The sequence below is a fragment of the Cherax quadricarinatus genome, chromosome 31, assembly GCF_038502225.1.
Source record: "Cherax quadricarinatus isolate ZL_2023a chromosome 31, ASM3850222v1, whole genome shotgun sequence".
Classification (NCBI taxonomy): domain Eukaryota; kingdom Metazoa; phylum Arthropoda; class Malacostraca; order Decapoda; family Parastacidae; genus Cherax; species Cherax quadricarinatus.
This window is the reverse complement of record NC_091322.1, coordinates 33,929,588-33,943,659: the sequence shown is the minus strand read 5'-3', so window position 1 is coordinate 33,943,659 and position 14,072 is coordinate 33,929,588. Positions and strand designations below refer to the sequence as shown.

Sequence of the window (14,072 nt, the reverse complement as noted above, 5' to 3'; positions counted from 1 at the left end):
ATAAAAGCCAGATTAAATTTAACTACTAGCTAAATGTTTCTATAAATCTCAAAATTTACATCTCTAACAAAATTAAACTTTTCAGGTTTGAAGGCTCAGCCATGTTGAGCCAACAGAAAGGAAAACCAATAATGGTACAAGTAGTGGTCCTATCAGACTTAGTGTTCTTTCTTTTGGAAAATAATCAGAAATACTCATTCTTCTCGCCTGACACTAAGGTTGGTGAAATTTATTGTACTGAAGAAAATAAAAAGTTTAGGAAGGAATCATATATTGGTAAAGTTGTGTGATGTTTTGTTTTATATGATGTAATTGAATCTGTAATGGTAATTTTTCTTCACCAGCAAGCTGGTGTAATCCCCCTAGGAAAATTGATAGTTCGGGAAAAAGCTGGCGAAGGGTCACGGGTTATCTACCTCATCTACTCCAAAAATTCTGCAGAAATGTTTGAATTTGAGTGTGCTCATCCAAAGGACAAGAAAATATGGCTCGAATCTATAAGGTATTTTTTTTTTTTGCATGTTATATTCTGACTTCACAATGAGTGCATTTATGAGGTGAATTAAAGGTATAGAAGCATTTCAGAGTTATTAGAAGAGGGTTAAATAATAAACATGAATGAGGGTACTCTGAGTAAGTAATTTGTCCAACTTAGAGTTCAGCTAATAATTGAGTCTATGGTCAAAAAAAAAAGAAATGCATATTAGAATTTAAAAAAAAAAGGGGTATAGTACTTACCACACTGAAGATACTGTACATGAAACTATAATTGTTAACAAAGAAAAAAAAAACTCCAAAAGAATACTAAAAAGTCTTTTTAGTAGTAGAACACTGGAATGGATTACATGAAGAGGTAATAAGTGGGAAAACCATCTGAAATTTTATAAAATTATATGGCAGACTAAATACTGAAGACAAGAGAAGCATTTAGAGAGGGTGTGGTAGGTAAGTTTGGGGTGCCAGGTGTAAATGATAATGGGGAGCATTTGATTGAACTTTGTATAGAGAGGGGTTTGGTTATAGGTAACACATATTTTAAGAAAAAGAGGATAAGTAAGAATACAAGATATGATGTAGGGCGAAATGACAGTATGTAGTTTGTTGGACTACGTATTGGTAGATAAAAGATTGTTGGGTAGACTTCAGGATGTACATATTTATAGAGGGGCCACAGATATATCGGATCACTCTTTAGTTGTAGCTACAGTGAGAGTAAAAGGTAGATGAGATACAAGGAAAATGGAAGCAGCAAGTAAGAGAGAAGTGAAGGTTAATAAACTAGAGGAGGAGACAGTTTGGGTAAGATATAAACAACTGAGGTGGTTCGGACATGTAGAGAGAATGGAGCGAAACAGAATGACTTCAAGAGTGTATCAGTCTGTAGTGGAAGGAAGGCGGGGTAGGGGTCGGCCTAGGAAAGGTTGGAGAGAGGGGGTAAAGGAGGTTTTGTGCGCGAGGGGCTTGGACTTCCAGCAGGTATGCATGAGCGTGTTTGATAGGAGTGAATGGAGACAAATGGTTTTTAATACTTGACGTGCTGTTGGAGTGTGAGCAAAGTAACATTTATGAAGGGGTTCAGGGAAACCGGCAGGCCGGACTTGAGTCCTAGAGATGGGAAGTACAGTGCCTGCACTCTGAAGGAGGGGTGTTAATGTTGCAGTTTAAAAACTGTAGTGTAAAGCACCCTTCTGGCAAGACAGTGATGGAGTGAATGATGGTGAAAGTTTTTCTTTTTCGGGCCACCCTGCCTTGGTGGGAATTGGCCAGTGTGATAATAAAAAAAAAATAAATAAACAACTGTTGGAAGACAGATGGACTAGTGAGAATACAGGCAGTGGGGTAGAAGATGTATGGGATAAGTTTAAGAACATAGTGTTAGAGTGTTCAGCAGAAGTTTGTAGTTACAGGAAAGTGGGTACGGGAGGGAAGAAAAGCGATTGGTGGAATGATGATGTAAAGAGAGTAGTAAGAGAGAAAAAGTTAGCATATGAGAGGTTTTTACAAAGTAGAAGTGATGCAAGATGGGAGGAGTATACGGAGAGAAAAAGAGAGGTTAAAAGAGTGGTGAAGCAGTGTAAAAAGAGAGCAAATGAGAGAGTGGGTGAAATGTTATCAACAAATTTTCTTAAAAATAAGAAAAAGTTTTGGAGTGAGATTAATAAGTTGAGAAAGCCTAGGAAAAGAATGGATTTGTTAGTTAAAAATAGCAGAGGAGAGTTAGAGATATAGGGAAGATGAAGGGAATATTTTGAGGAGTTGTTAAATGTTGATGAAGCTAGGGAAGCTGTGATTTCGTGTATAGGGCAAGGAGGAATAACATCTTATAGGAGAGAGGAAGAACCACTTGTGAGTGTGGGGGAAGTGCATGGGGCAGTGAGTAGAATGAAAGGGGGTAAAGCAGCTGGGATTGATGGGATAAAGATAGAAATGTTAAAAGCAGGTGGGGATATAGTTTTGGAGTGGTTAGTGTTGTTATTTAATAAGTGTATGGAAGAGGGTAAGGTACTTAGGGATTAGCAGAGATCATGCATAGTTCCTTTGTATAAAGGCAAAGGGGACAAAAGAGAGTGTACAAAGCAAGATAGCAGATGAACAAGGAGGCTTTAGGAAAGGTAGAGGGTGTGTAGACCAAGTGTTTGCAGTGAAACACGTAGATGAACAGTATTTAGATAAGGGTAAAGAGGTTATTGTGGCATTTATGGATTTGGAAAAGGCATATGATAGGGTGAATAGAGGGGCAGTGTGGCAGATATTACAAATGTATGGAATAGGAGGTAGGTTATTGAAAGTGGTAAAAAGTTTTTATGAGGATAGTGAGGCTCAGGTTAGAGTATGTAGGCAAGAGGGGGATTATTTCCCAGTAAAAGTAGGCCTTAGACAGGGATGTATGATGTCACCATGGTTGTTCAACATATTTATAGATGGAGTAGTAAGAGAAGTGAATGTTTAGGTGTTGGCAAGAGGTGTGGGGTTAAAAGATAAAGAATCTAACACAAACTGGGAGTTGTCACAGTTACTCTTTGCTGATGACACTGTGCTTTTGGGAGATTCTGAAGAGAAGTTGCAGATGTTGGTTGATGAGTTTGGTAGGGTATGTAAAAGAAGAAAGTTAAAAGTGAATATAGGAAAGCGTAAGGTGATGAGGATAAAAAAATTTGGTAACGGAAGATTGGACATCAGATTGGAGGGAGAGAGTATGGAGGAGGTGAATGTGTTTAGATATTTGTAAGTAAACATGTCAGCAGATGGTTCTATGAAGGATGAGGTGAATCATAAAATTGACGAGGAAAAAAAGATGAGTGGTGCACTGAGGAGTCTGTGGAGACGAAGAACTTTGTCTGTGAAAGCAAAGAGGGGAATGTATAAGAGTATAGTTATACCAACGCTCTTGTATGGGTGTGAGGCATGGGTTGTGAATGTGGCAACAAGGAGAAGACTTGAGGCAGTGGAGATGTCATGTCTGAGGGTAATGTGTGGTGTGAATATAATGCAGAGAATCCGTAGTTTGGAGATTAGGAGGAGGTGTGGGATTACCAAAACTGTGATCCAGAGGGCTGAGGAGGGGTTAATGAGATGGTTTGGACATGTCGAGAAGGTGGAACGCAATAGAATGACTTAGAGAGTATACAAATCTATAGTGGAGGGAAGGCGGGGTAGGGGTTGGCCTAGGAAAGGTTGGAGGTAGTGAGTAAAGGAGGTTTTGTGTGCAAGGGGCTTGGACTTCCAGCAAGTGCACGTGAGCATGTTAGACAGGAGCAAATGGAGACAAATGGTTTTTAGGACTTGACGTGCTGTTGGAGCGTAAGCAAGGTAACATTCATGAAGGGATTCAGGGAAACTGGCAGGCTGAACTTGATTCCTGGAGATGGGAAGTGTGTCTGCACTCTGAAGGAAGGGTGTTAATGTTGCAATTTTTTAACTGTAGTGTAGGCATGCCTCTGGCAAGACAGTTATGGAGTGAATGATGGTGAAAGTTTTTCTTTTTCGGGCCACCCTACCTTGGTGGGAAACAGCCATTATGTTAATAAAAAAAGAAAGATGTCGGAAGTAGAGCTCTGCTTCCGTAGCTACAAGAAGGTAATCAGATTGATAATTATGACACAATATTTGCATTAAACATCCGAGTTCAAGTATAATGAAGCACCATGTTCTTTCTCTTGTATGATTTTAATGTACGAGTCTTCCTCATTCTGCTTTAACCCTTTCAGGGTCTGTGCCGTAGATCTACAGCTTTACGTTCAGGGTCCAAACCGTAGATCTACGCCATGAGCTCAGCTCACTCTGATAAGCTGTGAGTGGTAAATTTGGGCCTAGATATGAGAGAATACATCTATGTGGTATGGGTGCACCACATAAAACAAATCCTGTAGCACACAGTGAGAAAAAACTGAGACCGTGATTTTCGATTAAAACAACGACTGCAGTGTTTTTTCCTATGTTTTTTATAGTTGTATTTGCGATTTCTTGGTCTCATTTGATAGAATGGAAGACATATTACAGAAATAGAGATGATTTTGATTGGTTTTAGCACTGGAAATGGCTTGAAACTGAGCTCAAACTAGCGGAAATGTTAAATTTTTACCGATGTTCAATTGTAAACAAACGACCTCACACATCTAATTCATGCCAGCTGGTGGGTCTAATATACATTCACAAATGTGGTGATGATATTTATACAATTATTACAGTATTGTATAACAGTAAATCTTCTGTTTTTTGGTTTGAATAAAAATTCATTATGTGAATAAAAATCAAAATGGAATTCATTTGTAAAGCCTCAAAATGTAACTAATGAACAGAGGAAATGTTAGTTTAGTGCCAGGAATACCTACATTGTTTATTCTGGAACCTATTTTGAAATTGGAATATTTTGAACTTTGTGTTAAATTGGCCAAATTACCAATTTCTGATCACTTTATTTTGTAGTTGAAACAGTTGACTTGGCTATTTCTTGTGCTCAATCAATAGAATAGAAGTAATACTAGTGAAGTAGCTAAGAATTTAGTCGACTGGAATAATGTAATTGGCCTGAAATGGGAGTCAAAGTCGGCAAAATCGCTGATTCGTAAATATCACTGACACATCAAAATTCGATAGAGCATAATTTTGTCAGTTTTCCATTAAATTTCATACTTTTTGTTTTATTACCTTCAGAAAAAGATTCTCCACCATTTCATAAGAAAAAATAACAAATTTTTTTTTTTAAATTCTTGGACCCTGGTGTGCACTTTGAAATTTGGCCTCTGGACCCTGAAAGGGTTAAGGAGGTAGATTGAACTGGAATGAATGTTGAGTGTACCTCATGTTGGGTAGAGGAGTTAGTAGATGGAACAACTAATGCACAGATATCTTCAAGATACCCAAAATTTTGTTGATAACTCCACAGGTAGGTAGTAGGTTGGTAGACAGCAACTGCCCAGGAAGGTAATACCGTACTGCCAAGTGAGTGTAAAATGGAAGCCTGTATTTGTTTTACATGATGGTAGGATTGCTGGTGCTTTTCTGTCTATAAACATGCAAGATTTCAGGTACATCTTGCTACTTCTACTTACTCTTAGGTCACACTACACATGCATGTACATGTTCATATATACACACACACCTGAGTTTTCTTTGATTTTATCTTAATAGTTCTTGTTCTTATTACTTTTCCTTTCACATCCATGGGGAAGTGGAATAAGACTCTTTCCTCCGTAAGCCATTTGTGTTGTAAGTCAACTAAAATGCCAGGAGCAATGGGCTAGTAACCCCTTTTCCCATATAACCTACTAAAAAGAAAAAGAAGAAAACCATCAAAGTGGGATGTTTGAATGTGTGTGGTTGTAGTGCAAATGATAAGAAAGAGATAATTTTGGATGTTATGAATGAAAAGAAGCTGGATGTCCTGGCTCTAAGTGAAACAAAGCTGAAGGAGGTAGGAGAGTTTCAGCTGGGAGAAATAAATGGGATTAGGTCAGGAGTTTCTAATAGAGTTAGAGCTAAGAAAGGATAAGCAATAATCCTCTCTTCTCAACAAGTCGGCCGTCTCCCACCGAGGCAGGGTGACCCAAAAAAGAAAGAAAATCCCCAAAAAGAAAATACTTTCATCATCATTCAACACTTTCACCACACTCACACATTATCACTGTTTTTGCAGAGGTGCTCAGAATACAACAGTTTAGAAGCATACACATATAAAGATGAGAGTAAGACACATGTGCAACATCTGGGTATCTTATTGTAGACGTTTCGCCATCCAGTGGCTTGTCCTGGAATTTGTATTGATAAAGCCACTGGATGGCGAAACGTCTACAATAAAGATACCCAGATGTTGCACATGTGTCTTACTCTCATCTTGTCGGTATTATATACCATTCGTACACAACATATAAAGATACAACATATCCCTCCAAACTGCCAATATCCCAAACCCCTCCTTTAAAGTGCAGGCATTGTACTTCCCATTTCCAGGACTCAAGTCCGACTATATGAAAATAACCGGTTTCCCTGAATCCCTTCACTAAATATTACCCTGCTCACACTCCAACAGATCGTCAAGTCCCAAGTACCATTCGTCTCCATTCACTCCTATCTAACACGCTCACGCACGCAATAATGTTGAAGGATAAGTTATGGCAGGAAAAGAAGGAATATGTATAAATTCAAGGATTATTTGGAGTAAAATAAGGGTTGGATGTGAAAAGTGGGTTATAGTAAGTGTTTATGCACCTGAAGAAAAGAGAAGTGTAGAGGAGAGAGAGAGAGATTTTGGGAAATATTGAGTGAGTGCATGGGGAGTTTAGAACCAAGTGAGAGAGTACTTGTGGTTGGGGATCTCAAATATAAAGTGGGTAAAAATGTTGTAGAGGGAGTAGTAGGTAAATTTAGGGTGCCAGAGGTAAATAAAAATGGGGAGCCTTTAAATGAACTATGTGTAGAAAGAGGTTTAGTAATAAGTAATACATATTTTATGAAAAAGAGGATAAATAAGTATACAAGATACGATATAGCACGTAATGAAAGTAGTTTGTTAGATTATGTATTGGTGGATAAAAGGTTGATGGGTAGGCTTCAGGATGTACATGTTTATAGAGGGGCAATGGAAATATTGGATCATTATCTAGTTGTATCTACAGTTAGAGTAAGAGGTAGATAGGACAAAAGGAAAATGGCAACAGTAATTAAGAGAGAGGTGAAAGTTTATATACTAAGGGAGGAGGAAGTTAGGGTGAGATATAAGCAACTTTTGACAGAAAGGTGGGCTAGTGCAAGTATGGGTAGTGGGGGGAGGGTGAGAGGGGGCATTGTAGAGGGATGGGATAGTTTTAAAAATGCAGTATTAGAATGTGGGGCAGAAGTTTGTGGCTATAGGAGAGTGGGTGCTGGAGGAAAGAGGAGTGATTGGTGGAATGATAAGGTAAAGGGTGCGATAAGAGAGAAAGTAGCTTATGAGAGGTTTTTACAAACCAGAAGCGATATAAGAAGGGCAGAGTAAAAGAAAGGTGAAGAGAGTGGTGAGAGAGTGCAAAAGGAGAGCAAGTGACAGAGTGGGAGAGGCACTGTCTAGAAATCTTGCTGAGATTAAGAAAATTTTTTGGAGTGAGATAAACAAGTCAAGAAAGCCTAGGGAATGAATGGATTTGTCAGTTAACCCTTTCAGTGTCGGTCCCATAATATTACGGCTTGAGAGCCAGTGTTGGTCCTGTAATACTACGCGAAAATTCTAGCTCCTTCAAATCTTGTGGAAGAAAGCTGGTAGGCCTACATATGAAAGAATGGGTCTGCATGATCAGTGTGCACAGTATAAGAAAATCCTGCATCATGCAGTGGATAATGAGAAAAAAACTCCCGTGTTTTTGGTTTAACCCTTTCAGGGTCCGTCCCATAGATCTACAGCTTTACGTTCAGGGCTCACTCTGATAAGCTGTGAGTGGTAAATTTGGGCCTAGATATGAGAGAATACATCTATGTGGTATGAGTGCACGACATAAAACAAATCCTGCAGCACACAGTGTATAATGAGAGAAAAAAACTGAGACCGTGATTTTCGATTAAAACAGCGAATTTGCAGTGTTTTTTGTAAGTTTTTTATAGTTGTATTTGAGATTTCTTGGTCTCATATGATAGAATGGTAGATATATTACAGAAGTAGAGATGATTTTGATTGGTTTTAGTACTGGAAATGTCTTGAAACTGAGCTCAAACTAGCAGAAATGTTAAATTTTTGTCGATGTTCAAGAGTAAACAAACGACCTCGCACGTCTAATACACGCCAGCTGGTGGGTCTAATATACATTCACAAATGTGATGATGATATTTATACAATTATTACAATATTGCATAACAGTAAATGTTCTATTTTTTGGTTTGAATAAAAATTCATCATGTGAATAAAAAACCAAAATGGAATTCATTTGTAAAGCATGAAAACATAACTAATGAGTAGAGGAAATGTTAGTTTAGTGCCAGTAATGCCTGTATTGTTTATTCTGGACCCTATTTTGAAATTGGAATATTTTGAACTTTTGTGTTAAATTGGCCAAATTACCAATTTCCGATCACTTTATTTTGTAGTTGAAACAGTTGACTGAGCGATTTCTTGTGCTCAATCAATAAAATAGAAGAAATACTAGTGAAATAGCTAAGAATTTGGTCGACTGGAATAATGTAATTGGCCTAAAATTGGAGTCAAAGTCGGCAAAATTGCCGATTTATAAATATCGCTGACACATCAAAATTCGCGAGAGCGTAATTTCGTCAATTTTCCATCAAATTTCGTACTTTTTGTTTTATTACCTTCAGAAAAAGATTCTCTACCATTTCATAAGAAAAATAATTTTTTTTTTTTAAATTCTTGGACCTTGGTGCACCCTTTGAAATTTGGCCTCTGGACTCTGAAAGGGTTAAAACAACAAATTTACTGTATATTTTCATATGGTATTTATGGTTGTATTCTCATTTTCTTGGCCTCATTTGATAGACTGGAAGATATATGACAGAAATAGAGATAATTTTGATTGGTATCATGAAGAAAAATACCTTGAAATTGAGCTCAAAGTAGCAGAAATGTTCGATTTTTGACAATGTTCAAGAGTTAATAAATGACATCACTGTCCAATACGTGTCCAACTGGTCAGTCTAATACACAGTCATAAATGGATTGACCTTATTTATACAATTATTATAATGCACTAGTCTGCAAAACTGTAAATATTCTATTTTTTTGTGAGAAAAATTAAAAATGGAAAGCAAGAGTAATATAAGAGGGTCCTGGAGACGTGACTAATAAACAGAGAAAATGTTATTTTAGTGGCAGGAATGTTTACCTTGTTTATTTTGGACCCTATTTTGAAATTGGCATCTTCTGAAATTTGTGTGAAATTGGCCAAATTGCCAATTTCTGACCACTTTATTGGGTAGTTGAAATCGGTAAATGGGCAGTTTCTTGTACTCAGTTGATAGAACAAATGGAGTTCTAGCAAAATAGCTATGTTTTTAGGTGACTGGAACAATGGAATTGGCCGAAAATAGGGGTCAAAGTGGGTGAAATCACCAATGTGTAAATATCGCCGGGATCGCTAATTTTGCAAGAGCAAAATTTCGTAAGTTTTCCGTCAAATTTCGTACTTTTAGTGTCATTGTCATCGGGAAAAGATTCTTGTATCATTTTATAAGAATTTTTTTTCTTTTTCGACACAGAGTAAATTAAGGGGCAGGGGTCTTGACACTGAAAGGGTTAACCCTTTCACTGTCAGGACCCCTGATTCTAAACTCTTGTTTTGTGTTGAAAAATATTCGAAAAAAAAATATTATTTTTTCTTATGAAATGACGGAATCTTTTCCCGATGGTAATGACACCAAAAAAATGAAATTTGATGGAAAACTTATGGAATTACACTTTTTCAAAGTTACCACTCATTGCGATATTTATGGACCACAAATTTTGCCCAATTTGAGCCCTATTTTCGGCCAATTCCATTGTGCCAGTTGACCAAACTCATAGCTATTTTGCTAGAACTCCATTTGTTCTATCAATTGAGTACAATAAACTGCCTATTTACTGATTTCGACCACCCAGTAAAGTGATCAGAAATTGGTAATAGGGCCAATTTCATACATGATTCAAGTAAGACCAATTTCAAAATAGGGGCCAGAATAAACAATGCAAACATTCCTAGCACTAAAATAACATTTTCTCTGTTCATTAGTCACGTCTTCAGGCCCCTCTTATATTATACTTGCTCTCCACTTTGAATTTTTATTCACACAAAAAAGAAGATTTACTGTTATGCAGACTACAACATTATTGTAAAAATGGTATAAATAATATCAGCGCATTTGTGAAAGCATATTAGACCCACCAGTTGATGAGTATTGGACGTGTGGCGTGATTTGTTTACTCTTGAATATCAGCAAAATTCGAGCTCAATTTCAAGGTAATTTTAGTCCAAAAACCATTCCAAATCATCTCTATTTCTGTAATATATCTTCCATTCTATCAAATGAGACCAAACAAATGAGAATACATACATAACTACCACACAAAAATACACAGCAAAGTCTGTGTTTTAAACCAAAAACACAGTCAAAGTTTTTCTTTTCTCATTATGCACTGCGTGCTGCAGGATTTTTTTATACTGCACACACTGAGCACACAGACCCATTCTCTCACATGTAGGCCTACCAGCTTTCTCCCACCAGATTTGAAGGCACTAGAATTTTGGCGTAGTATTACAGGAGGGGTGTTAATGTTGCAGTTTAAAAACTGTAGTGTAAAGCACCCTTCTGGCAAGACAGTGATGGAGTGAATGATGGTGAAAGTTTTTCTTTTTTGGGCCACACTGCCTTGGTGGGAATCGGCCAGTGTGTTAATATATAAATACATGTATATATATTACAGGACCAACACTGGCTCTCAAGCCGTAATATTACAGGATCAACAATGAAAGGGTTAAAAGCAGAGTAGGGGAGTTAGTAGATGGGAAGGTGGAGGTATTGGGTAGATGGCGGGAATATTTTGAGGAACTTTTAACCCTTTGACTATTTCGGTCGTTTATATGTCTTACAAGGCAGTGTTTTTGATGTATTTATACTCAAAAATTCTAGCGGCTTCAGATCAAGTGGGAGAAAGCTGGTAGGCCCACATGTGAGAGAATGGGTTTGTGTGGTCAGTGTGTGCAGTATAAAAAAATCCTGCAACATGCAGTACATAATAAGAAAAAAAAAATCCGACCTTGTTTTTGGATTAAAATGCTGACTTTGAGGTGTATTTTCGTATAGTATTTATGATTGTATTCTCATTTTCTTGATCTCTTTTGATAGAATGGAAGACATATTACAGAAATACATATGATTTTGATTGCTTTCACAATGAAAAGGGCTTCGAAATTGAGCTCAAAGTAGCGGAAATGTTCGATGTTTGCCGATGTTCAAGAGTAAACAAATGGCAACATTGTCCAATAAGTGTCCAGTTAGCCATTCTGGTATTTAGTCACAAATGGGTTGACATTATTTATACAATTATTACAACAATGCATTAGTCTGCATAACAGTAAATCTTTTATTTTTTTGTGTGAATAAAAATTCAAAATAGAAAGCAAGAGTAATATAAGAGGAGTCTAGAGACGTGACTCATGAACAGAGAAAATGTTATTTTAATGCCAAGAATGTCTGCATTGTTCATTCTGGACCCAATTTTGAAATTGGCATCTTTTTTTAATGTGTGAAATTGGCCAAATTGCCAATTTCTGACCACTTTATTGGGTAGTTGAAATTGGTAAATGGGAGGTTTCTTGTACTCAGTCGATAGAACAAATGTAGTTCTAAAGAAATAGCTATGAGTTTGGTTGACTGGAAAAATGGAATTGGCCGAAAATAGGGCTCAAGGTGGGCAAAATCACTGATACGTAAACATCGCTGGGATCACTAACTTTGAGAGAACGTAATTCCATAAGTTTTCCATCAAATTTCGTACTCTTGGTGTCATTAACATTGGGACAAGATTCTCTTATCATTTCATAAGAAAAAAATAGTTTTTTTTTTCGAAAATTTTGTGACACAGAGGATCGACACAAAGGATTTGGGGTCACAACAGTCAAAGGGTTTTTGTCTATGAAGAAAGGGAGGCAGTAATTTCATGCACTGGCCAGGGAGGCATAACATTTTATAGGAGTGAAGGAGAGCAGGATGTGAGTGTGGGGGAGGTGCATGAGGCATTATGTAGAATGAAAGGGGGTAAAGCAGCTGGAATTGATAGAATCATGACAGAAATGTTCAAAGCAGGGGGAGATATAGTGTTGGAGTGGTTGGTATTTTTGTTTAATAAATGTATGAAAGGGGGGAAGGTACCTAGGGATTGGCAGTGAGCGTGTATATTAAGGGAAGGGGAGACAGAAGAAATAGTAAAAATTATAGGGGAATAAGTTTACTGAGTATACCAGGTAAAGTGTATGGTATGGTTATTATTTAAAGAATTAGAGGTAAGACAGAGAGCAGGATTGCAGATGAGCAAGGAGGCTTTAGAATGGGTAGGGGATGTGTAGATCAGGTGTTTACATTGAAGCAGTGACATCACTTGGGTTGGTGTCACCCGGGGCGGAATCTTTGGTGTCACCCCCATGAAATCCAGTGGCGGGGGGATGGGGGCAGTAAGCTCCACTTACGTCACTACTGCATGTCTAGTGACTAATGTTTAGCATTAGTCAGTAGTCACTTAGTCATTAGTCACAATTTTATGAATCCCTTCATAAAATTGCTTTGCTCACACTCCAAAAGTACATTCATTTAAAACTGCTTGTCTTCATTCACTCCTATCTAATATGCTTACACAAGCCTGCTGGATGCTCAAGCCCCTAAAACTAGAAGCTCGTTTTACCACCACCTTCCAATTGTTGCTGGGACAATCTCTACCCCTCCTTCCTTCCATCCCAGATTTATACACACTCATTTTCATTATATCCCTTTCAGTCTTCTCTTTATTTGCAAACCACCTTAACAATCCCTCATCAGCCCTCTGAATTATACCCTTTGTGACTCCAATTGCTTTTTAATTTCTGCACTCCAAATTATTTGCTTAATATTCACACCACACATTGCTCTGAAACATGACATGTCCACTGTCTCTAGCCTCCTTATTGCAGCATTTAAAACCCATGCCTTACACCAATATAAAAGTGCTGCTACCACTGTATTTTGGTACATTTTTTTTTTTTTGCCTTGGTAGATAAACTTTTTTTCCAGATGTCTGAACATACCACCTACCTCTTTCCCCTATGTATTCTGTGGTTTACCTTGTCTTTCATAGACTCATCTGCTGACATATCCAATCCCAAATATCTAAATGCATCCACTTCCTCCACATTCCCTTCTTCTGATATTCCATCTATCACCACCTCACCACCTTTCTCTTTTCTATGCTCACTTTCAATTTCCTTCTTTTACATTTCCTTCCAAATTCATCGATGGTCCACACATATATAATTAAAAAATATATGTTTATGTATTTATTTATTCCTCAGAAATAATTTTTATATATATTTTTATGTTGATCATCAGAGAAGCTATTGAGAATTGCCCAGACGAAGATGATGTGGGTGACAACTCTGGTGAATGTTCAAAGTTGCAGGAGGCTAACAATGAAAAAATCAAGGAATTAATTGGTAAGACAGCATATTTGTGGGTATTTGACATATTATTGTACAGTATGCTTATTAGCTCACACTGTGTGAAACTGATCATGAGTTCAAATATTAAATATAAAAAAAATATTTGTTTCTTTGTATATATACTATAAAGATGAATTACAGGTAAAAGTTATAAGTGAATGGTGGACAAGAAGACATAGTGCATAATCAAGAGGCTTGAAAAACAGATCATAGAGGTGTTAGATGAGAGAGGAAGGCAGACATTTATTGGAGGAAAGACTTAGAAGGGAATAGCCAGTGATAGTTGAGAAAATGGAGAAGGTAGAAAAAAGGAGACAGAATTGAAAAGTGGAATAGAATAGCTTAGAGAGAAGTTAAAAAGAAACTAGGGAAAGGTAAAGAGGAAGGGGAATACAGCTACATTGATCTGCTAATGAAGGATGGTGGCAA

The 14,072-nt window shown here is 37.3% G+C and overlaps 1 protein-coding gene across 16 annotated transcripts in view; it reads left to right on the top strand.

The window, feature by feature from the left end:
• Positions 1 to 14,072, top strand: part of cyst (rho guanine nucleotide exchange factor 18 cysts) — a 1,629,610-nt gene that overhangs the window by 1,588,583 nt on the left and 26,955 nt on the right. For all 16 annotated transcript variants that reach the window (XM_070090333.1, XM_070090340.1, XM_070090337.1 and 13 more), the window contains 3 exons: positions 86 to 218; positions 345 to 502; positions 13,534 to 13,637. In XM_070090333.1, coding sequence (XP_069946434.1) covers positions 86 to 218; positions 345 to 502; positions 13,534 to 13,637 — 395 coding nt within the window. The remainder of the gene's footprint in view (positions 1 to 85; positions 219 to 344; positions 503 to 13,533; positions 13,638 to 14,072) is intronic.